The sequence below is a fragment of the Lathamus discolor genome, chromosome 6, assembly GCF_037157495.1.
Source record: "Lathamus discolor isolate bLatDis1 chromosome 6, bLatDis1.hap1, whole genome shotgun sequence".
Lineage (NCBI taxonomy): Eukaryota > Metazoa > Chordata > Aves > Psittaciformes > Psittacidae > Lathamus > Lathamus discolor.
Window position 1 is genome coordinate 83,892,336 of NC_088889.1, and position 25,147 is coordinate 83,917,482.

A 25,147-nucleotide genomic window follows, 5' to 3' on the forward strand; every position below is an offset into this window, starting at 1 on the left:
TAATGTTTAACGTCTGGTTGCCAGTTGTTTGGTTTTGTTTTAATAGACGGCCTAGCGAGGTAGCACTGAGCAAGAGTGTAGTAACTATGCAGTTGCCAGATGGTTTTTGTTTGTGCTCTTATTTCTTCCCCTTTAACAAATATTCTGAGGTGTTGCTACATTAAAAGCGAGACCGGAGCTCCCTCTCGTGGAACATTTGGGTTTTTTCCTTTCCTGAAAGCAAGGAGCAGCTGATGCTCTGGTTGTAGACCATGGTTCATGAAACCGTCCTTTTTTGTTTATGCCCACGTTCTGCTTGGACACGTTTTGAGTTCAGATTGATCATGCCCAAAACTAGTCTCTTCTATGGAACATGAGTGCTTTTGTCCTCAAAACTGAGGCCTGTGCTACGCAAATCATAAGCTTTGAGCATTGAGATACATGGGTTAAACTATTTATCTTGGATAAATATGGAGTCCTTTAAAGTTTTTACTATGGGCAGGTAACACTGTAGCTGGATAAACTGAAGCATGTGTGTTTAGTCAGGAAAAGCATTAGTGAAGTTACATAAAAAATATTGGGGCTGCTCCAGCCCATCATTTCCTGGTTTGGAAAGACTGGAGACTTTGTCCTGGTAGGGCCAAAGGGGACAGGCGAGCTCCTGAATCTGTTTTATGTACCTTGGAAACAAAAGCAGCTCCAACACTGCTGACTTGCACAGGAACCGGTGATTAAGGTTGCCAGTGGATTTTACTGTTGCTTGTTTGACTTGTGGGGAAGCTGAATCAGAGAACAGCATCCCCACTTTGTTCTGTGTCTTAGTGGTGGAGACAAGAAGAAAAGGACAGCACATGGGTCCCTTACTAACAAACAAAAAGCAGCAATATGTATTATCTGAGGGAAGACTGAAAAAAATCAGCATGAAAAAGTCATGGGCAACCTGATCTAGATGAAGATGCTCATTGCAGGGGGGTTGGACTAGATGGCATTTGGGAGTCCCTTCTAACCCGAACTATTCTATGGTTCTGTGTTTTAAAAGCAAGCTAAAGCCTCCTCAGTCATTTCAAGCAAATTAGGTACTGGAATCAGCTCTTCAGTTTGGTCAGAATGCTTTGCTTGCTTTTCTCGACTGCTCTATGAACAAATAAATAATTTTACCTTAACACAGCAGTGACCATTTTTTTCTCTTCTTTTTTCTTTGCAGTGATTCTATTCTGTATGGCAGCCCTAATATTTCCAATAGGATTTTACATCAGTGAAGTTGGAGGTCAACCATATAAATTACCCAACAACACAGTGGTTGGGTCTTCATATGTACTGTTTGTCTTATCCATTTTCTTTACAATAGTTGGACTTTTATTTGCTGGCAAAGTTTGTTTACCTGGCTGATGAATGTCTGAACTGCGGGACTTAATTTTGGAAAAGAGCAAGATATCAGAGTTGCATTCTCAGGAGGATGCCTGGATCAGACTGTCAAACACGTACTGAAAAAAGGAATGCTTTGACTTGTTCTCACTATGCACTTTGGATGAAAAAAAGGAGGGCCTTTCCCATAACCAAATACAGACAACGCTGACTAATCTCCTGAGCATATTTTAATGCAGTCAGGTCTGCACTGTGATAGGAACTAGTGAAGAATGCTTTACACTGAGAAGCATAATGCCCCATGTTACTGTACTGTTCCTGTTTTTAACGTCTCACGATTTGGAAGTCAAAATATTTATGAACTTTGTGGTAGACCAGAGGGTTGCAGAGGAATTCAAGTGAGGCTGGCCTCGCTGTTTAGGAGATTAGTATTTTACATCTTCCTTCTAATGAGCAAAGCCTTTGGCACCAATGTGGATCAATCTTGCATTACTGCACCAAGAAGCCAATAGATCAAAACATGTTCTCTAAATGTATGTAAAAGCAAGAAGACATACATCCCCTGTTCCCCCATAAGCTCTAGAAAAACACTAAGGAACATTTTAGAGGGGGATTTCTTCCTTATATTTATATAAATATATATAAATATATATATATTTTGCTGATGCAGTATACAGTGTGTGTGTGTACGTGTGTGTGTGTGTATATACACATATATGTTATATATGTATATACACACAAATGGTTCCTGGAAAAGAACTCAGAACGCTTTGCTAGCAAAACACTGTGGTGTGCAAAACTAGGACTCAATAGAAAAAAGCCATTTCTCTGAAGGCCACATAGCTGAGAGTCTTCAGTTTACCTCATTCTTTGTAGCAGCCCTTGATTTTAACAGTTTTTGTAATAGGTACAAACGATCCCATGCCTTTTTAGGTGCAATTTTAAGTTAAGCTAAAATTCTTTTTATGGTAATTTATTTGTATATGAGGGTAGAAGGTGAGATCATGTCATACCTTAAAGTTAAAATCCTAATTTTGGGAAACTGACACTATTTAAATTATTAGCAACTGTTGTACAGAGAGTCTCTTTTTATACTGCATTGTCACATTAGCATTCATACATGTTTAAGCACAGCATTTTACCACAGGTAAGCATTTCTCTAGCACATATAAAATGCAATGCTCAAAGTAATGCAAACACTATTTCACTGAAAGATGAATGAACTTACTGTCACTTAAGTATTAAAATTAGCAATATAATTGTTTAAAGAATATATGCCTTGTTTACTGAAGTTATTTTAAATGTGGATTTAAGGGCCACCCAAATTTGGAGTAAATATTCATCACTAAAGGTAGTTTTACTTTTCAGGACAAAGATAAACCTTGCAATCCATAGATGGCATAATTCACTACTCCATCTAACCTTGCAGGAAGTACAATTTAGTGTCCCAGGAAAGCTGCCCTATTAGTATTGCTAGTATTTTCCAGTTAATACATGGCTTACCTAAGATTCATTATGAAACAAAAAAATTCTATGTTTTAAGTGCTGTTTCACTGAGCTTATTAGAACTGTGATACTGAATAGACATTTTCCTAACACGTTAGTGAAAGTGTATGGTTGTTGTTAAAACATAATCAGCAGTTTCCAAAGTAATCACTTATCAGATAAGTTTAAGTGTTTGAAAATAAGAGAATTCACACAATTCTTTTAAACTGCGTGCCATTCACACCCTAGTGGGTCCCTGTCCTCCTCCTCCATCTTTTCCCTCTCTCCCTCCCAAAGGTTATTTGCTGGATTAAGTATTTTTTTCTTTTGATATTTTTTAACAAACTTGTCACTGGAATGGTCTATAAGCAACTTCTTTCCAGTCAGCTCACTCACAGGTGGAAGGGGGTGTTTACAGATCACTAAATTTTTTGGAAGTGTATTAATCCGTAAATATAGCCAGGCACCAACTTGGAAGTAATGGTTTGAATATGATTTGGTTCCTAATTTAAGCCTTCATCTGCATGAGCTGCCTGAAGTCCCCAGTAATGTTGATAGAGACAGAACACAGGATTCAGCTGCTGCATGTGTGTCTAAATTTCTGGTGTTACCACTGCTGTATCCTAAGCTGAAGTATTCACTACAACTTAGAGCAGAAATTACGATTTTGGGAAAACAAAACAAAACAAAAACATGTCTGTCAGAAATATCACTCTTGTAAATAGTTTTAGGAGATTTTTGTAACTGGAACATGGGGAGAGGAGAGTTTCTCAGCTGCTAAGATTCTCCCCCCTCCCCAGCTTTATATTTCAGTTATAGTAACATCATGTATACAGTGGATTTAGGCTTAGATGAAGTGGATCATCGTTTGATTAAAAAAATGTAAACATGTATCTTGGAGCATACCCAGACTGTGGCTGGGTGACTGGAAATATATCTGATCTGCCAACGCTACTGTTATGAATTATTAAATTATAGCAGAGATTTAACAAGTAAATCGGTGAAATAAATATTTCACCAGGAGTATCTTAAATCCAGAAACAGATGCAGCCACCTGCATTAAAAAAAAACCAAACACCTCCACAACCATTATCTGAAGAGACAGCTGTCAACAGTTGCTTTTAATGAGGTCACTAAGTACTATATAGTACAGTATTAATTTATAGCAGAAAAAAAGTCATATCTTGTAAACTGTATATAAAACACTGTTTTATGGTGCAATCATTTGTCAAACTTATGTCTGTTACTTTTGTTTTAAAGCTGTGTGCATTTTTTCATACCTAAGAGCATCACTGTAAAATCTGCTGAGGACTATTTATAGGTTTTATTTGCACAAGGTTTTGTTTTAAACTACAGGAAGTTCGTATTGAACTTGCCTAAACTTCTGTAGACTTTTTCAGTTCATGAAAAGCAAATGTTTCCATGTGAATCTTCTCCAAAGGTAATCCCATGTTTGTGTTGAGTGTTTACATAAACTTTTCTGATTCTGCCATTATTTTTCACTTTTAAAGGACAGCTCATTTCGTATGTCACTACAGTCTTAATCTTTTGCTTCAAAGTTCCCCCAAAGGTTTAATGTCCCAACATAGTGTAATTTATGCACACTTTGTGATGTGTTTAGCTAACAACATGTCAGATTGGAAACTCAAAATACCTTCAGAAGGAAAACTGATTTGTCTGTATAGAGCTTACCATTGAGCTCAGCTGAAATCATCGCTTGGAAGCTGTTTGTCTCAGACTTGGGGAGGGTGTGTTTCCCTGAAGGCACCAGTCTAACCATTTAACACCACTTTATGTTGTTAATCTTGCTGGTGAGCGATAGCAGTTTTCCAAAGACGCTGGTAGCGTGCAACACCACTGAGCCGCATCCTCTGGCTGAGGTAAAGCCGCCAGACTAGAGTTCTCCTGTCAGCCCTGTGTTTCAGAGCTGTTGTTTAACCACTTCAGAACACAACCGTAGATGACTGTTTGCCCCAACACACAAGAAATGAAAGCTGTCCTTTAAAACCTTTGTGAAGGATGAAAATAATGAAGGAAATGGTGTCTGCAAGCGGGTTGTCCTGCCTGGGCGTCACGTCGCTCCCCGCCCGAGGCCTGACTGTCTGCGTCCCCCGCCCCGGCCTTTACTGAGGATTGTTTTCTAATTGGTTAGAGCATTTTTCAATTAATGATTTCCGAACAAATGTTAATACAAACTGTATAAAATGAACATAATTTTCTTCACTTGTATTTTTGTTATTGAGCAAGTTTATCAAAATAAATTGTCTACTAAACCGACCGGCCTCGGCTGCGCTGACTGGAACCGGCCTCTCCCCACGCCTCAGGTGTTGCCTCAACGCCGGCATCCCGCCTACCGCCGCCCCGGCTCCTCCCGCCTGGGGCCTGTCTGTCTCCACCGGCAACGCCGTAACACGCCGAACGCGGACGGCAGCCGGCCTGCGTGGGGGAAAGGGTCGGATGAGTGCCGGGAGGTGCCTTGCCCTGACGAGGCTGAAGGGGCTTGGGGGATCTCTGTTACTGCGTCGGTGCCCGCCCGTGCTTTCGGGACCTGACCAAGTGAGGCGGGAGGAGGAGGGAGGGTGTGGGGGGAATGGGGGAGCCTTTTCACCCCTGAGGTGAGGAGGGTCCCTGGGGATAGGGCGCCGGTGTAGCTGAGGGGCACTTCCCCCGTGAGGTGGGGACAGTCTGGAAGGCAGAGGGCCGCCCTGGCGTGCTGTGACAGGGAGGGCACAGGCGGTGTGAGGCGCGGAGCCCAGCGAAGTGAAAAGCGGGATTTTATCCTAGTTTTCGCTCGGTCTTAGTGCGTCACAACACTCACGGCCTCCGTCCCCGCCTCCCGCAGCCCGGGGGTATGCCGCAGTCCGGCTGTCTCCGGCTGCCTGCCCCTCACGCACCGCAGAGCTCTGGGGTCTGCGTTGGTTAATCTTTTCTTTCAGGTTGAGCCGTGTGGTTAGAGCAAATAGCTCTTTCAAGGTAGTTCCTAAAATGTGTTCTCTGTAGATACGTAATGGTAATTTCTCTTTGCAGCTGTGTTTTAATTTGCTGTTGTCCCACGTGCGATGTAATTATGTAAGTTGCTGGCAATATTAATACCTTTTTTAATGGTATATACTTCTGAGGATTTAAACTTTTTAATACTTTGCATTTTTTCTTTTTTAACAAGGCTAAATCTGTTTGAATAATGGATACACACATCGAGAAAACGGCACAGTTGTTGGACAGTGATCAGGGTTTGGAAAAAGCTGGGTGAGAATACTGGTACAAAATCATGTTGGGAGTTCATGCTTAAATACAGAGTAAATAACTAGTTTGTATAAACTCTGTACTATGTCCTTGCAAAACATTTATCATATATCAAATGGAATGTGTAAACAAGTGTCAAAGTATAAAACATTTCCTGGAGAAAAAAACTTGTAAAGACTTTATGGCAATACAGGAATATTAGGAGTAAGGAAGCAATAGAGTAAAATTCATTGTTTTGTAGGTTGACCAAGAAATCCAGTCTGCAGGGTGTTCATCCACCATGGCACGACTTTGCTATGTCGCATCCAGGATCAGATAATGGATTTCTGGTCGCACATAGCAGCAAGATTCATGATCTGCTGGTAGGAGAGTTTTGTTGCTAAATGGAGCAACTAGAAAACTAACACATGCTCACTATTCATATAGAGTGGGGAATAAACGCATTGATAGGCAACTAATATGTTTCCTTACATGTATTTGCGTATAATATAGTGACAGATATAATCACTGAAGTTATGAAACTACATGCAGAGATGAATCAGTCTGTGAAAAATCAGGCAAAATAATAAAGGTAGATCAGTTGTTCATACTGCCTTTTTCTTCAGAAGAGAAGACAATATACACTCCTTTGAACTCTGTGAAGCAAGTTTTAGAGATGCTTTATTTTTCTCCTCTGGTAAATCACTGGGGTATTTATTTTAATTCTTCTGCTAAACTCTCCAATTTCTTTTCTTCCTTCCTGTCTTCTCCAAACTAAGCTCTCCTTCAGCTTACAGTCTGGGGATGTACTGAAAGCTGCTTTTCCTTTGCATCCCACATCCAAAAGAGTATGCCAGTACCTAAGATTGTGGTGTTCTTTGACATGCACTGCCTACCAGCAACTCTCCTTAGGATGTACATTTTGTCGCATTTGAACAGCACATTTCTTGTATTGCATTTAATTTTTTGTTACTTGATCTGTAGAGAGTACAAATGAAGAAAGCACAGTTTGAAAAGGTGCAAACCTCTGAAGAATGGCTAAGAAACTACAGTTTAGAATCTTTGCAATTAACATTAGAGCATCTGGTAGATGAAGGCAATATTATTTTGTAAGTACAACAGTGCATTTTCTTTGCTCTGTCATTTTTGTGTGTACCTCTGATGTTAATGATGCATAATGTTCCAGGAATTTACGAAATGGTGTTGAAGAGATAGAGTTTCCAGAAGAGACTGTTAAGGATTTTGAGTCCGCACTTTCTGAGTAAGTATGCATCCTGTTTATGATTTTGATGCGTAACTGATTCTGTTATCAGTTATCATCACCCTTCACCTGTAACTACAGGTAGTGCCTTAAATCTTAACTTTTTATTGGTGGGAACTTCAGAGTATCTCAGCATTAAATCCTTTTTGCTGAGATTTAGGGTAGGTGATAATTCTATGTCACTACAGCTGAGGTTTTACTTTTTTAATGAAGGTGCCAATCAGGCAGGTTTTGAACTGAAGCAGTTAGCTCATTTTAGAAAGTCAGCTAGTGAATGGTTGGGTTTTCACAGGTAAGACTGCATATTTGTGGGTTATGTTTACTGTAACTTGGGTTAGTTTCAAGTCATGGATCTAGTGAGGACAATTGGAAGTTAAAAGTTTTCTAAGTGAATTTCAAATGTATAAAATCAAGGAAACTTAAATTGAGAAAAACATGTAATTAATAGATAGAATAAGCTGTAGAATAATCATAATTTTTTGCTGGTCTTCACGATACTTGTAAGACTGTTCTTATGTAAGACTGTCACTTCAGCATATGTTACTGTGCTAAGTCATGAAGGTACAGAATCTTCCAAAGGTCCAACCTCAGTACTTGGGCCCTGAACCATTTAAGCAAACTGTCTGAAGATCTGGTTTAAAAAAGAAGTAGCTTTTGTGTTTCGAAAAAGCAAAATGGTTTTCCCCTTTAAAATGTTGATTTAGACTTTTTGTTTAAATTATAAAAAGGATGCATATAAGTTGGTTGAAGTAAAACAATTTTAGATTGCAGCAAGCATTTCGTTTTACCTCAGGTTTTGCCTATTTTGAAATGGAAATCATTGAAAGTTATGCTGCAGTTAGTCTGGCACTTCAGTGAGTGTGCTGCCTTTCAACAACAAGGTTCTATTTCATGAGTTTCTTAAGCAGTAGTGTAGTTTGTATTAAATACATCTCCTGACAATAACCTGTGTGTGCTGAGCTAAACTCAGTTTTGCCTGAACTTCTGTTGTTCACGCATACACATGCTGAATACCCTTCTCCTACCTCTGAACTGAATAAGCCAGCACCTGATTAAACATTCTAGTGTTCTGTTTTTTCAGACAGCCACATACCTAATCAAACAGCTTTAGGAGGGAAGTATTTAAATGGTTAACCCTGCAACCACCAGTTGTATGAGAACACTGGAAAGAGTAGTTTTAAATACTGCTTCCCAAAGATTTTGCATCTGTGAGAAGAAGGATGTGATGAAGACAAATGGTTGATTGTAACATTGATGTACAATGCAAGAGATTGCCTTAGCTAAATGTGTGCTATGCCTTTTGTCAGAGTGATTGAACTTTATCAGCAGCGAATTCAGTGGCTGTTGCAGGACAGCAGAAAGGTAACTTTAACTTTGAAGTATGTTTTTAGAATGGAACTGTATATGGCATTAAAGAATGAAATATTTTTTTTAATATTAGTGAAACGTGTCTTCCATAACTTGTATATTTTTGTTATCTACTGTTACACATCATATGCAGTGACACTTATCTTGTCCATGGATTGTTTTTCTTGATCTTTTACTGGTACGTGATTTTCTGCTTTCTAGATCTAGTCTTTTTCTTTCTCTTAGCAGTCTTAATCATTAGAACCTGTTGGTGACATTTAAGCTGGAGCAGACAATGCTGAGCTTAACCTCTGAGGGAAGTGGAGCTGTCTTGTAGTCCATTGTGTCCTCTCTTGCACAGCTGGTTAATTAATCACTTACTGTGCCTAGCAGGGCTAATGCTCAGGAATCAGAAAAGGATATGACTCCCTCTCAAAGGGGAGAAGGGATAGAAGCAGCATTCCAAAATCTGGCTTCCACAAAGTTGCTTGATTTAATCTGAAGGAGATGCTGTACACAAAGTTATTTTTTATCCTTTCAAATAATAGGTTGCTTGGGAAGGAGGAAATACAATTCACTGGTAAGGATAAACTGGGAGCCAGTTTTAATTCTTCTTCCTTGGCTTTGTCAGCTGTGTCATCTTTATGCTAAAACTATTAATGTTCAAATAAATACCTAATATTTGATTTTAAAATGGTGTTGTACAAAATAAACAGTAAAATTAATGAACAGTAAAATAATTAAGCTGTAGATAAGCTTTGTATTTATAATGACTTTTCTCTTCTAAGGTGTTTGGCCTTATAAAAGGAACCAAAGTTGGACTTCTGGTTGATGTGTCTCATATAAGCTGTAGATCTAGACTGCTGGATTTTCAGAAAGATCTTTTTGTAAGTTGTAATAAGGCAGACTTTGGCAATTATACTAATCAAGCTTTTATGTAGCTACCAGCCAGGAACTAAGTAGAAAAAAACCCTGCTTAAGTTCATAATATACAGTACAAAAAACTTGTCTGTTGTAGGACAGTATGTTTTAAATGTCTTTGAAAGTGTAGTCTTTATTCATGTCTAGATTCAAACTCCAGTACAAACTGTAATAATAATACTTTCCTTATTAATATTTAGAAGTAAACTTGCTTAGCAGAAACAGCTGTAAGAGCTGTAACCAAGTTGTACATAGAGCTGTTTATGGTAAATATGGTTTCCTTATGCCTTATGCTTGACACAACAAGGCACACTCCACAATTACAGTCAGAACCTTGGCAAATTAATCGCTTTCTCAAGTCCCAGGAGAAACTTGTACTTTATTGTGCATTTTTTTTTTTATAAAATTCTCGTAGTTTGGTTTGCTCAGCCTTAATATCTGAACTGGTATTTAGCTCTACCCTTGCATAGGTGTTAAACATTTTTTAGTAATTGCTCTGTGGGTGAGTAGGCCCATTCTAGATCAATACGTTGTTTCATGTGCTCACCAGCTGAAGAGAAATCCTGATACCAGTTAGAATCATAGAATCATAGAATAGTTAGGGTTGGAAAGGACGTCAAGATCATCTAGTTCCAACCCCCTGGCCATGGGCAGGGACACCTCACTATAAACCATCCAACACAAGGCTTCATCCAACCTGGCTTTGAACACTGCCAGGGATGGAGCACTCACAACCTCCCTGGGCAACCGATTCCAGTGTCTCACCACCCTAACAGGAAAGAATTTCCTCCTTATATCCAATCTAAACTTCCCCGTTCAAGTTTGAACCTGTTACCCCTTGTCCTGTCACTACAGTCCCTGACAAAGAGTCCCTCCCCAGCATCCTTATAGGCCCCCTTCAGATCCTGGAAGGCTGCTATTAGGTCCCCACGCAGCCTTCTCTAGGCTGAAAAGCCCCAACTTCCTCAGCCTGTCTTCATATGGGAGGTGCTCCAGTCCCCTGATCATCCTCGTGGCCCTCTTCTGGACTTGTTCCAGCAGTTCCATGTCCTTTTTATGTTGAGGACACCAGAACTGCACACAATGCTCCAGGTGAGGTCTCACAAGAGCAGAGTAGAGGGGCAGGATCACCTCTTTTGACCTGCTGGTCACACTCGTTTTGATGCAGCCCAGGATACGGTTGGCTTTCTGGGCTGCGAGTGCACACTGCCGGCTCATGTTCATTTTCTCATCAACCAGCACCCCCAAGTCCTTCTCTGCAGGGCTGCTCTGAATCTCTTCTTTGCCCAATCTGTAGCTATGCCTGGGATTGCTCGGACCCAGGTGCAGGACCTTGCACTTGTCATGGTTGAACTTCATAAAGTTGGCATCAGCCCACCTTACAAGTGTGTCAAGGTCCCATTTCAACAAATTTTCCCTGCCTCTTGCCCCATTAACAAATTGGTGGGATTACCAGGGGCTTGAGAGTTTTGTCTGTCTGTTCCTTACCAAATATTTGAATCTGTGTCACTTGTTCCTGGAAACTCTTCTTTGTGGTATGTGAAAATATCGCTGTCAGCTGTTCTTAGGAAATTACTGTTTTCAGTGTTTTATGTAATAACCCTACTAGAAGCAACATGGATAGTAATGCAGTAACATTTCTTAATTTATTAGTGCTTAATAGATGAGCAGCTATGTTACAAGAAGCAACTGTACTGCCTCTCATTCAGTGCAGAAATGTCACCTCTGTGGGAGAGTCCAAAAAACATCAATGTTCATGTGTAAGTACGTTTCTCTATAAAATAAAGGTTTTCCAAACAGGGTCTCTGTTTAATTAGAGGAATCCCTTGTAGATAATAGTGTTTTTCATCTTGTTCCTGCAGTGATTTTTAAGAAAGAAAAAAAGCAATTAATTTTAAGTGCAGTCAGTGATTTCAAGCTGGTTGTTCCTGCATAAAATATCTTAGCAGCTCCTGTGGTTTGTAGTAATCTTCATAATCTGTCTTATTTAGCACCTGCATGTTAAGTGTATATGGTTCTTTTTCTGTTTTCCTCCCCCAGGCTACATGAAGCAAGACAGTGGATAAAACAGCTGGAGCCGGGTCGAGGCTGCAATTTACTGAAAGGCTTAAAACACGTCTTTATGATGAAAGAACTCAATTCTCTGGTTCTTATTGTAGGAAGCTGGTAAATTTTTTATCTGTCATAACTTGGATATAGAATTGGTTCAAGAATCTGAACCTGATACAAAAATAAATAGAAAATTTAAGATCCAGGTTTTATCTGTAAAGTTTAGTTCATATATCTGAACTTCTTTATTTCTTCCAATTTTTACTAATTATAGATCTCTTTTTTTGATACAAAGCTACATTTTTCCTTTGCAGATCAGTTATCACACTAATTCACTAGAAGTCTGCTAGCTCTAATTTTACGCTAAAAAAAGTCCTTCAGCACCATTAAGGATGTCACTGAAAGGGCCCACTGCTGGGTTAGATCAGGTGATGAGCTTGATTTTGCTATAAAATGGCAGTAAACATTCAAAGGTAGTTTTGAATGTGTTTGTGAGAACACATTCTCTCTGTGATCCCAGTGGTGCTGACGGAAAACTTAAAATATCTGATTTAAATATATGAAAAGAGGCTGAGATTAGATAAATTATGGATTTAAATTCTAAAGTTCTACTGTCATGTAAAAATTTTTAGTACTGGAGTCAGGATTACAAGCAAAAGATTGCAGTAAGGATTTTGGGAGTGTTACTGTACTCCCAATTTATTATTTGTATTTATTGTAAATGTGCAAAAATGGGATGATGTAACCTTTGGCAAGATTGATATTTAGGGAGATTGAGATTACGTTTACTGAATGCTTAGTGTTCAGTTGAAAGGTTCCAAGTTTTGCTTAGACCTGCTTTGAATAGAAGGCAAAGTTTAGAGTATGTGCACATGAAAAATTCATTAATTTCTATCCCTGGCAAAAGCGTAGCTGGGAGGAAATGATTTTACTAGCCGTGAAGAACCATGGGTGGCTAAGTTCTGAACACAAAGCAAAGTTTTACTTTCCTTAATGAAGACAGTGGACACCCTTACAGGTTGAAGACCTGAGCTGAAAGCTTTTCCATCACAGTTTGTCACAGTGGGAAAAACCTCAATTCCTGATTTTTAGCTTCCAGAGCTAGCAAGGAATAACTTGGAACATTTCATCCACAAGCCATTGTGAACTAGAATAGAACCTTAGTGCTTTTGTTATCCTTCAGGTTTTCAGGACAGAACCAAAACTATAGTAGTGGTACCTCTGTAATGGTTGAAAGAGGGAGAGGAGGTCAAGCTGTGCTAAATCATAGAATCATAGAATAGTTAGGGTTGGAAAGGACCTCAAGATCATCTAGTTCCAACCCCTCTGCCATGGACAGGGACACCTCCCACTAAACCATCCCACACAAGGCTTCATCCAACCTGGCCTTGAACACTGCCAGGGATGGAGCACTCACAACCTCCCTGGGCAACCGATTCCAGTGTCTCACCACCCTAACAGGAAAGAATTTCCTCCTTATATCCAATTTAAACTTCCCCTGTTTAAGTTTGAACCCATTACCCGTTGTCCTGTCACTACAGTCCCTGACAAAGAGTCACTCCCCAGCATCCCTATAGGCTAGATTCCCATGATTTGTTAAGTATTTCCCATTCATTTTCTTCCCTGTCTTCTTCAGTGTGGTCTTTTTCCCCCATTTGATTACTGCCATTGTTATTGGTTTTTTTTTTTTGTTATTTATTTATTTATATCAGCCCTGATCAGTCTTTGGAAATTCTCTCTGACTATGCTCAGCAGTGTATGCTGGGGAGAAAACTACACCTTCATGCTGTTACATATGATTGCAGCAGTCCTTCTCTTGTAAGTAATTGTATTAATACTTCTTTAAGTGTCCTGTCATTTGTTTCCTATTCAGCTGCTGTGTCTTCTCACATAAACTTTTGTGGGAAAGCTAACCTACTCATTAAAGATTTCTTGATCTAACATTGTATTTGCACACATGAAAAAGTCTGTTTTGGAGTATTTATCGTGATTCATATCAAAGCCAGAAGTGGCAACCAAGTGGTGTTGACAGGCTTGGCAGCTAAAGGGAAGCAGTTATCTCCAGATAATCATCCTGCGTGTTTCCAGAGAAGACTCTGGGGCTGAGAGCTCTTTTGCAGGTGAAAGCAGAAAGAGGGGACTTCGGGTAGGCGATATTGCAGTGAGGACAAGTGGGTACAGAGAGGGATCATAGGAAAAGGCAGGGACTTGGGAGTGAGATCATATGAGCATGGCAGTCTCTGGATAGGAATATTTTGGTATGGAATAGCATCAGACCTAGTAGACTTGCTCAAATTATGGTGCTGATCATGAGCAATGGTTTGGATGTTGACAGTGGACTGCCTCAAGGAAGAGGAGGACAGAAGGATAAGCAGATATTTTTTATTAGCTTCTTCACAGGAACTTGGATTTAGGTATTTATTGCTCGCTAAAGCTTATCCCTAAGGCATATAGTAACTTCAGTAGAAGGGAGGACATGACTGAAATCCTGGTTTTATAGAGAATCATAGAATAGTTTGGGTTGGAAAGGACTTTCAAAGGTCATCTAGTCCAACCCTCCTGCAATGAACAGAAGGTTCTTCAGTGAGAAGATTGGATGCAGTAAGGGGATTGCAGTGGTAAGTAGTATGAGAGAGGGAGCTGGGAGAGATGAAAAAAGCAGCAAAGTATTTAAGAGGTAATTATGGGCAGGGGAAGGATAGCCTAGCTTTTGTACTTACAGACTTCAGTGATATGCCTTTGATCTGACTAGCACAAGCCTGCCCTAAAAGGTAGAGAAAGTGACACAAGGTAAGCTTGGTCGTTATTGCCTTATTTTGTAAATTCTTTACTGAGTTGATTTTTCAGCCATGTTAAAATAAGGCTGGTAAGAAAACAGTGGAAACATAATTACTTTGGCTTTTTCATTACATGTACCTCAAAGCTTCTTTCATTGTCACTAATTGAGAATTAAATACCAACAACCCACATTATCAAAAGATACTACTGAATCAAAGTAACTCTTTTTCTTCCTATTTATATATGTAGGCAGTTCTAAAGAACTTTGCAGAAGCTGTAAGAGGCCGTTATCATTGTTACTCTTCAAAGGGAGAGGTAGGTGACAGCTAGAGAGGCAAAATATTTTTCTGCTTTTGATGTTTCTTCACTTTAAGGTGTAATTTAGTTATAATCTGAGTAGAAATTCCCAGCAAGAACTGGTGCTAAAAGTCTTCATCATGGTAGTGCTAAAGATGTGGTCAATAAACTTGTGGTTAATTCCTTCTGCAACTGAAAATGCTTTCCTAGAAGCACAATAAATTTTGCAGATGTTGTTCACTGACTTAAAACTGATGAATAGGATGAAAGCAGTGGCTTATTGTAGACTGACTCAAAATAATAAAACAATGTCTTGATTATAACGTAATGACTAAATTATCTGTGGTGCATTAGATACATTTACGCTCAGTTCTGCAATGCCAGGCAGTCTTGTATAGATATATGCACATCAGAGTAAGAAAGCTGTGTTTGGTTGGTGTTTGAATAGTAGTTAACTTATTTTTCCCTTTGTTTTCATATGTACAGAGTTTTGATAGCAGTGACTTTCAACTGCTACTTCAGGAATCCTGGAAGGCCAAGGATCTACTCAGGAGCATCAAGCAGACTTTCCAGAGAAGAATTGGTGACTCACTTATTGGTAGAATAGCAGATGTATGTATCTTTTTATTTTCAGATATACATCAGATACTTTGAAGTATTGGGGGTAGAAGTTTTTAGTGTTTACTATATGAAAAAGAATTATATGATTAATCAGGTATTTTGGTAAGTGAACTTTGAATATTATGTTTTGGCCATCCATTGTAAGAGCAAATTAAAGCCCAAACCAGTGAAGAAGACATTTTGCTATATGTTCTCCAAAATGCAGCAAATTTTATACATCAACAGAAGTATGATGAAAAGAACATTGTACCATGATCATAATGGAAGTCTGAGAGAACCACTGGGTTAGCTGTATGCATAATCATTTAAATGAAGTTTCAGTAGTCTTTTAAATTGGTAAAAAGATACTTCTCCATGATCAAGATGGTCAATTACTTGAGTTGCAAAATCATAAGGGCTCACCTAGATCTATTACTAGTATTGAAGTTAGGAAGCTACAGTCTGCCTGTTGCACATCTGTCTTTATGTTGGTCCTAGTTTATCATGAGGATTTGGTGCCATTTGTTCTGTAACAGTTGTCTTGGTAATGTTTCCGGTTTTGTGCTTTATTTGATCAGCATAGCAGGGGTTGGTTCTTTGTTTGCTTGTCTTTTCTCCAATAATGCAGCTTCTTAATACTCTTGATGGAATATGTGGGAGGAAGAAAAAGAAACTCCTGTGATTTTTTTTTTTTTTTATGGGGTATTTGGAAATTCTAGTTTCACTTTGATCTGGTAGAGAGTTTGTTTACTCATGTCTGTCTTCCACCTTGTCTTAAGTGAAAATATGCATCTCTCTTTTGCCTTATTCTCATCTCTGTACTTTTTAGGGGCCTGGAAGTTAGGAAGTGGCCAAATTTGCCTATGGTCACTAAACTTGAAAGCTAAAAATTTGGCAGCACTGCTCCTTTTCATAGTTACTTTACTTGGAAAAGATGATTTCCTGTATGTGCCATCATGATCTTTCCATTTTCCTGTGGGTTTTTGCATTGTGGCAAGTATAGTGAAGTTAGTGGAACATTGTTCCACAAACCCATCTTTAGGAGGACCAGTTATAGCTATTTTCAAAGTGTTTTTCTTATTGAAATCCCAGTACTTTGAAAATAAGTAAAACGTAAGTAAATTGGGAAATTTTGGATTGAGGGTAAAAAAAAAAAAAAAAGCTGAAAGTTGCAAGAATTTTTCTTAAAATCCATTTTAGGTTTCCACAGAATTTACAAGTACAGCACCTTGTAACTTCTTCCCAAAGCCTCCAAAGCACGAAGGACCATTAGTTATTCAAACACCATGCATCCTGGCCAAAACCTCAAAAGAATGGTTAAAGACATATGGATTGAAAGGTAGTGCAGAAAGAAAAGCTTAACAGGCATGAAACATGAACACAAGGCAGAGCATGTGTTTTATTTAATTCCTTTGTTTCTTGCTATAGCTAAAAAGTTAAACCTTTACCAAGTTCTGGCTCCCAATGCTTTCTCTCCTGTGGAAGAATTTGTACCCATTCTTAGAAAAACAGTATCATCAACTCTACATGAGGTATGTAATGAGGACTCTTTCTCATTGTTTTCTTTTTTCTTCCCTTTTTCTTCCTATTGCTACATTTTTCTATTTGAAATCAGTACTTTACAAGTCATGAAATTTGAGTCACTGATTCAGATCAAGTACTTATGCATTCTTAAGAATAATTCAGGAAGGAATTCCATGTTAGTGTAGCTTATATAGGCTTCTGTAAACACGCAGTTGTGTTATTTATCATTCTAGAAAGCAATGATTCAGTTTGAATGGTATGATGGAACTGTGAAAAATGTCCATGTTGACCTGCCAGTGTTGTACAACTATCAGGTGAGTTGTCTGTAGTGATGTGGCCTTGTCAGGGCTAGATAATCATCTAGCTAGTTGTGCACGTTGTGAAATGATGATGTCCAAATGTAGCAAGTTCTATGTGATTGCCAAATGGCAATATTCTGCAGATGGTCACATTAGAAGTAATGCATCTGAAATTACTTTTTTTTACCAAGAGTAGCATTTTAGCCATAACGGTGTTCCTACAACACTCTTGCCATGCATTTAGACATGTTTGCTAATGTGAATGTCAAAGATGAGAGATTCCAGCATGTTTTCTGCATAACCAGCTGGTTTTTAAGCGTCACAGCAGAAACTGTTTATGCTTCTTGATAGAAGGTTGTCATATCTTTGCTTTACTCTGAAGTGTCAGTAGAATCTGGGTGTTTGTATTTCATGTTTTAGCATATGCTTAAACAGTCTTCATACTTAATGTGAATTTCCAGAATTGTGCCAACATAGTTTTTTAAGTGACTGTACCAGTGTATTATGCTGCTTTGCATTTGCCTTCAGCCCAATAATTGCCAGTTTCTTCAAGAGGGTAGCAAGGCTGCTACTAGAGTTTTGTCAAGTTTGCAGATGAATTAAGAACACTGTCAGGTGGGAGATGTTAGGATTTTTGGATATTTGCTATGGTGTGTAACTATATAGGAAATCTTAAAACTACTGGTGTACCAGGAGAACATTTTAACTGTATGGGGTATTGAGGACCTTTGAGGACGTAACTTGCTCTTTTCAGTATAGAAGAAGTAGAGATACATACATACATTTATATAACATATATGCAGATAACATAATGAAGGCCACTGGAATTCTTATAGACAGTAGCTGTTCTTGAAGATTTCTTCATTGGTCAGAATGCAGATGATCAGAGTGTGGCCCAAGTTTAATGAAATACAAGGTGCGTGCAGATATTTGCAGCCAGAGTGTGTTATATAGTGGTATATTCATTCTTTTTCTTCTTCCTCTTCCGTACCACTCCAATAGCAGCCCTGACAGAGGGCGGTGGGAATGTTTCCAGGCAGGACAAATATTTCTTTAAAATGGAAGAGGGGTGAGAAATCTGTATAGCTCTATAGTTGGGTCAAAAAGGAGAGTGTAAAGTTTAACAAGCTGACGTGGAAGCAGCTTCTGGCTCCTTGATCACCATCAGATGCTTGTGTTCTGTGCTCCAAAAGTGTGCTATCTTGTAGCTTTATTACTGAATTCAGTGTCCTTTTCTAGCTTGATTTGCCCTCATGCATTAGCTTGCAAAGGTCATGTTCTGTACGGTTTGGACAAATTGCCTTAATGTCTTCAAATTGATACTGTGTTAAAGAACAATATGTGTTCAAAAATACTGTGTTTATTTTAAATTATGTTTTGTTATGAACACTGCCTAAAAATGCTATTGAAGGAATTACAAGCTTGCAAAACAGGCCTTTAGACCCTTTGTTGCTTTTCTATCATTGTATGTTCTTATGGACTATATTATCTTCACAAAAAATTAAATGCTGCTGTCAAAATGAATGAAAATTATTTTTTCATTACTATGCTGTCATGTTACATGATGTGCTACATTGCATTTGGTAATAAAAGACTTATTTGAACTTTTTATTTTTATCTTAAATTTTCTGTATTTCATCCATAGAAACTCCTTGTTAAAATGGTAAGAATCTATGAGAAAAGAATTGACTGGCTATCTGTTGCTAGCAGAAGAATATGGGGAAGTGTTTTTGAAAGGAGGTATCGTACTTTGATAGTCCTTTCTTTGTATACGGTTCTAGTTTGCCAGCCTTTCCTTTATGTGTAAGTCAGCACCAGGAAACACAGGGCAGAAAACAGTTAAAATGTAGAGACAGTGGTTGCAGATGTGACCAGTGTAAGCAGTCCACTTCTGAAAACAGATATTGATATTCAGCTTTTGTAATGGTCCAGTGAATGTGAAGAATCCAGTGATCATTGGTCAACACAAAATGGCAATTTCCATTTGACAGGTTGAGACTCTCAAGTTTGAGTTATCTAGCAAGTAAGCCCTTGGGGAATGTTCTATCATAAATTGCACATGAACAGAACCTGTTGGCAAAAGGTAGTAGTTACAGTCAGCCTTTGAAACCCATGGTGTTAGTATTTATGCTAAGTTTTTCTGCACTGACAAAGCAGGTAGTTGGTACGTTGAAGCTCATTTTCCAATAAGAACTCATGAGAGTCATCTGTGCTTTTCAGGAGTGTTTTGGATATTCCAAGTATAAAGAAAGTGGACATGTTAAGGTTCGATAGCCATTATGGCCCTACATGTGCTGGTACTCCGATTGTTGCATAGCTTAGGAAACATAAAACCATACAATGTTTTGGGTTGGAAGGGACCTTAAAACTCATCCAGTTCCAACCCCCTGTCACAGGCTGGAACACCTTCCACTAGACCAGGTTGCTCAAAACCCTATCCAACCTGGCCTTGAACACTGCCAGGAATGGGGCAGCCACAACTTCTCTGGGCAATCTGAGGGCCTCACCACCCTCAGAATTTTCCATTATTGTTAGTAATTTTTTTAAATTCTCACCTCATGTTTTGGAGATTTTTTTTTAATACAGATTCAGTGTTTATGCGTTTTGATACATAGCTAAAAGATACTTTCTCTGGCAAGTTAGAGTACAGTGATGATAAGAATGTGTAATTAAGATTTGTTCTTTTACTTCGATGAATAACATATTTCTTATCTAGGGTGGTTATACTTGTTGATGTATCAGTGACAAACTCTATGTACATCATCCATATCCAACATTCTTTGCGACTTTTACTTGAAGAACAAATGTCAAATAAGGATTGCTTCAATATTATAGCGTAAGCAACTGTTAAAGATTATTTTAGAATAATTGTAACACATGGCAATGAAAAAAGTGTGCTGAGAGACTGTAGTTGCTAATGGACGTATTTTAGATTTTTTAATTGTATTGAACATTTTATGATGAAGAGTCAGTAAGAGTAGCACTGATTTGTCATTACTGGTTAAGTTTATGGATCAGATGTACAGAGACCAGATTAGTAATTAAAAATCACCGGTTTGGGTGATGCTCACTGGAACTGATTGTAATCATATGTGTTACAGATTCTTATCCTGCTATATTGTTCATAACAATGGCATTAATTAACATGTTAAGTTTTATTGGAAGAGGATTTTGGTATCTCAGGTGCTGTAACTGAGAACACCGTTTACATTTTACAGTAACTCCAGTACTTTTTATTATATAAAAGGACTAAAATTCCATACTCGACGCTGGGAGTCAGAAACATATGGCACAGTTGCTGAACAGCAGCTGGACAGGTTTATGACTGACAGGTAAAAGGAAGAAACAGCAGCTCAGGGAGTTCCAAACCTGGTGGGAGAGCAGAGCCCTTACCTCATGAGGGATACAGGCAGCATCTGAAGGTTGGGGTTTTTTTTTGTTGCAGTCCTTCTGCTGAGCTTTCACTTCAGATCCTGTTCTTCAAATAAAAATGTAGTCTGGCCCACTGCCTTGAAAATCTGACAGCCCTTGAGTGGTGGATAAATGTGCATAACTAAATGGTTTGAAATAGAAAGTAGTTAACATCAGGCAACTTTACATTTGTAATACCCCAAATGAGAATTTTATTTTAAAGTCGGTTTCTTATTTTTGCTTGTTCTAAAGCAAAATCTGAAAATTAATTGCTGTTATTTTTCCATTAAGATTTGGGGGTGATATTGTGCCTTGGCAGCTGGAACTGGTTCCTTCCCAACCAGAAAACTTACAAAAGGCTTGGAGGTAGGATCAAGTAACTTCCTCATACATCTGAATTAAGTGAACGTAGGTACTGTGACACAGGTAGAACCAAGAAAGGGATTTCTGAACTGTTTAGAAAACTAATAGGTTTAACATACTGCAAACATACGTTGCTGTGAATTGTTCTACAGTGATTCATGACGGTTTCTTATGAAAACTACATTATAAAGTTTAATATGTCTCAGTGATTTTGTATTCTTTATGTATACAGAATATATATGTACACAGATATAGAAGTGTCTGTGTGAGAAATGCACAGGTGACATGATGAAATAAAAACTGATTCAGATTGAACAGGGATGTGAAAGCTAAACTACGTTTTTTTTCCAACATACACTGGAAACAAATCCGAGGTTGCTTTTTGTGGAGTCACACCCTCAGTGTTTCATTACACCTGTGTCATTTCATTTTTATTCCTGTAAATTCTGCTATATTACAATATTTCCACATGAAAATAAGAGAGAATTCTTCCCTCTCTATGCTCTGCATCTTACCTTAGAATCTAGTTGTCCATGGTGGCAGTACAGAAATTAGAACAAATAATTCGGGTCATTCTATAATCTGGTTTTGCTCTCTGTTAAAAATTTTATACTCCAGAGCAATGGTATTTAAGATTTTTAGTTCTCTTTATAGCTTTAAACAGGAACAAAAGGTTTTGTTGCTTCATTCTTCAAACATTTTTTTTAGGTGGGTGTTAAGGCTGCAGTGCAAAGGGAGTAGAAATCTCATGAGTGCACTGAGGAGAGCTGTGGAAATAGATTTCAAAGACAAGGATAAACACAAATCACAAGGACTTTACCTGCTGACTACTGGAATACCTGATCAGGAAACAGTAAGTATTATCACAGGGTTTGCAACATTTCTGTAAGTTCCCATTTTTTGTTTCTGTTTGTTTTCTACTCATCATAGCTTGTTGGCAAATACTTCTTTACATATCTGAGCCCGCACAACTGTCAAGATCTTAAACTTCCACTTCTGCAGTTGCTCCTTGAGTGTTGGAGGTAGCAATTATTAATAATGTGTGAGTCATAGAAAATTCAAGAGGTGTTTTTAGAGTTCCCACTCCATTTCTGGCCATCATTTCATTGCAAATTTGAGTTCAGAAAAGCCCAACTCTGATTTTTTTTTTTTTTTTGTGTATATTATTTCCTTATAGCTCATGGAAACAAAGCCACAAATAATTCTACTGTGGAGCTTATAGTACGCTATGTAAAGCTCCTATTTTTAATAACAGTAATCCATTGCTTGGATATATGTTCATAGTGCATGTGCTCTGTGGCCTAGAGTTTCTGAACCTATGGTAATCCATCTGCAGTAACTATGTATACAGAGTAGTGTGTCTCTTGCTTTTGTTACCAAACTTCTGGAAATTCTGGGCAAAACTAAGAAATCATTAAAAGCCTGTGTGGATAATAAAAAAACAAAGGGTACATGCAGAAAGCCGAATGGATAGTTGCATCCCTACCAGTGCATGGGTAACTTTAAGTCCATGGCCTGTGTCTTTGATTTCCACAGATACCCTGTCTTGGCTGCAGTAGTGCTGTCACTAGTAATAGTGACAGGTTTTGTGTATATGCATGAATTGAGGAGGCATTCAGCTACTCAGGGTACGTTCCTGGACTGAATTGCTCAGGTTGCGAGTATTTGTGTGTCAGTTCAGGAGTGAGTGAAGTAGCTGGGAGAACATCTGAGGTAGAGGGTCACTACTAATCTGTTAATTATTTTCCCCTCCCCTCTGTGTTCCAGCACACAATCAGTGCTTATGTGGCTGAGGTTTGCAGAGGTTTTGATTTACAGCTTCATGTCTGTCTGTTCAGTGTAATGGAGGAGGTTGACTCTAATGGGATCATTCCAGCCCGCTATGCTAACCCAACTGAAACTGCAATTGCTTTTAAAGAAATAGTACAGAAAGCCAATGGGAGATTTCATTGGTTTGGAGAAGCAGGTACGTGGAAAGGAAAGTCAGCACATACTTCTTTTTCATTAACTAAGTAATATTTATTAATGCCTCCCCCATCAAGTAGTTTACTTTTTTTAGGATGTGGTAGTATTGTACCAGTACTGGGATATAAACAGAGGTCCTAGTTTGATGGAAGCTTTCAGTTGTATTGCAGAATATTATAAAAAAGCCTTAATGCAGGAATTTGATTATTTTTGTTTAATTCCAGTAGATATTTTAAAGATGTGCATTTAAAATATAGTTGCTAATGTGTTAGGTCCAGACTGCCTGGACCTAACAGGAAAACAAAGGCTTATAGGAAACAAAGGCTTTTTGATTCTTTTCATTGATAATTTGGCATGCTTTACAAATTGATGTATATTTTTAAAAATCATATCTTTTGTACACTTAAGCTGATTAGCATATATTTGATTATCAGGTATTTTTGAAAGTGATGATATCACTATTATTGTGTCTGAAATGGAAAAAGCAAACAAGTACTCCCAAAAGGTATGAATTATATATATCTCCTTAAGTTCTCTTGTTTCTTCAGAAAAAAAAATCACCAGTGTTTGTTCCGCTGACAGTGCAGAAGATTGGACAAAATGAAAATCCTTGTAAGATGGGCAGGAATGCTTGAGAGTGTAAGAATAGTCACCACAGAGTAAATATGGCCCAGAAAGAAGTTGTATAATGGCGCTGAAGTGATGGGTGTTGGAGTGGCCATGATTCCTTATCAAATACAAGGAGTTTACAGTTGAAGTGATTCTTCTTTTTGTTGCAAATCCTATGATGAATTCTTCTCAAATAGAATTGTTCTTTATAACTATATATATATAAAATATATAAAGATGTATATATAAAGAAATATGTTAAAAAGTTATATATATTCTATAACAAACAGAAAATATTATGTTCCTGTAAGTCACACTTCAGGGAGGGTTCATCAGTGGCACAATTACCTTTGTTCAATTCCGAAACAATTGCTTTCTTAAGTGTACTTGGGGTGTAGAATGAGACCATATCTCTCTATATTACATGCCTATATATATTATATTTATATACTATATAAAGCTATCTGAGAAAGTGACTGAGGCAGTGTACCCAGCCTGGCCATATGGTAGTTGTGTGTTACAAAAGTGTGGTTTGAAAGATACATGCAGTGAGATCTATATCCAGAGGTCTATACAGCTTGTTGCATGTGAGTCTGAGTCACAAAAATCTTTTGTTTGAAAAGAAGAACTGGTGGATATTTAATGGGATCTTAAAATATTTTGTTGCCATTTAATAATTGCATATTTTTGGTTCATCATCTTCCAGTTTGTTCTGGTCTTTGATATGCAAACTGTTGCCTTTTCTTTTAGAATGTTTGCTCAGAGCAGGAAGGATTTCCCTCCTGTGTATTAAAGCAACCACAGCACAGAGGGATTTCTATTCAGTTAGAGGTGTTAAGCATTGCCAGATTAATAAATTTGCTGTGAACTTTATTTTTATTAAAGTAATAAATACAGAATGGCTGGCTTTGAAATGTCATTTACTTACATTTCATGTGTATGAATTACTAAATGCTGTGAACTTCCATTTCAGTGTGCATTCCTAGTGGAATCCTTAAAGCAACGTTCAGTAAATCAGTCTGTTAATACATTTATACCAGCAGACCCGCATGTACTTACGAAGAAAGAGAAAAGAAGGCCACAGAAGTTGCCATCTCCTAAACCCACAGCCCTCAGTCTGGCTAGAATGGTTTGAAATGGTCCTATTTTTAATATGCTGTGTGTTTTAATTAGAGATCTTACCTGACTCAGATGCTGCTCTTTGTGAGAGAAGTACTCAGGCTGAAAATTTGCAGGCATTAAAACAGCACTGTGAGAGCACCCTGAATTGACATTGTAATTCGAATTCAAAATGCTACATAAACAAAAAAATACATCTTAGTAATTCCCACTAAGTAATTAATTATAATGGAACAGCATTGCAGTGTCTAAAGTTGTCTGAATAATCCCTCTTCTGACTTTAAATATTTAGTGTTTAATGAAAACAAAGACAAAGCAGTAATGTGCTCTACCAAATTACATCTATTTTTCAAGTCATTCTAGAAAGTACTGAATTTTATGGTATTCTGCTCATTTCCAGATAAGACAGCTGCAGCTGAGTAGCATGTCTTTGGCCACACAAAGAGCCAGCATGAAAACTAGAAATAGGGTTCAGGATTTGTTTCCTGCCTGCTGTGCTGATTGCTGTGGAGTTCCATTACTGAGTCCTTTGGGATTTTGCTGATGTTTTCCT

At 38.1% G+C, this 25,147-nt stretch overlaps 2 protein-coding genes across 2 annotated transcripts in view; both read left to right on the top strand.

The window, feature by feature from the left end:
• MOSMO (modulator of smoothened) overlaps window positions 1-5,103 on the top strand; it is a 31,576-nt gene extending 26,473 nt beyond the window's left edge. Inside the window, exon 3 of the mRNA XM_065684314.1 lies at window positions 1,184-5,103. Coding sequence (XP_065540386.1) covers window positions 1,184-1,368 — 185 coding nt within the window. The 3' untranslated portion in view covers window positions 1,369-5,103. The remainder of the gene's footprint in view (window positions 1-1,183) is intronic.
• A 116-nt stretch (window positions 5,104-5,219) lies between these two features.
• VWA3A (von Willebrand factor A domain containing 3A) overlaps window positions 5,220-25,147 on the top strand; it is a 33,242-nt gene continuing 13,314 nt past the window's right edge. The window contains exons 1-23 of the mRNA XM_065684315.1: window positions 5,220-5,385; window positions 5,857-5,898; window positions 5,993-6,075; window positions 6,314-6,434; window positions 7,036-7,160; window positions 7,238-7,312; window positions 8,620-8,674; window positions 9,448-9,546; window positions 11,234-11,340; window positions 11,621-11,746; window positions 13,342-13,447; window positions 14,657-14,722; window positions 15,191-15,316; window positions 16,505-16,643; window positions 16,733-16,836; window positions 17,062-17,142; window positions 18,773-18,867; window positions 19,844-19,963; window positions 20,830-20,904; window positions 21,610-21,754; window positions 22,669-22,867; window positions 23,301-23,371; window positions 24,449-24,604. Of these exons, the coding sequence (XP_065540387.1) occupies window positions 6,011-6,075; window positions 6,314-6,434; window positions 7,036-7,160; window positions 7,238-7,312; window positions 8,620-8,674; window positions 9,448-9,546; window positions 11,234-11,340; window positions 11,621-11,746; window positions 13,342-13,447; window positions 14,657-14,722; window positions 15,191-15,316; window positions 16,505-16,643; window positions 16,733-16,836; window positions 17,062-17,142; window positions 18,773-18,867; window positions 19,844-19,963; window positions 20,830-20,904; window positions 21,610-21,754; window positions 22,669-22,867; window positions 23,301-23,371; window positions 24,449-24,604 (2,256 nt within the window). The 5' untranslated portion in view covers window positions 5,220-5,385; window positions 5,857-5,898; window positions 5,993-6,010. The remainder of the gene's footprint in view (window positions 5,386-5,856; window positions 5,899-5,992; window positions 6,076-6,313; window positions 6,435-7,035; window positions 7,161-7,237; window positions 7,313-8,619; window positions 8,675-9,447; window positions 9,547-11,233; window positions 11,341-11,620; window positions 11,747-13,341; window positions 13,448-14,656; window positions 14,723-15,190; window positions 15,317-16,504; window positions 16,644-16,732; window positions 16,837-17,061; window positions 17,143-18,772; window positions 18,868-19,843; window positions 19,964-20,829; window positions 20,905-21,609; window positions 21,755-22,668; window positions 22,868-23,300; window positions 23,372-24,448; window positions 24,605-25,147) is intronic.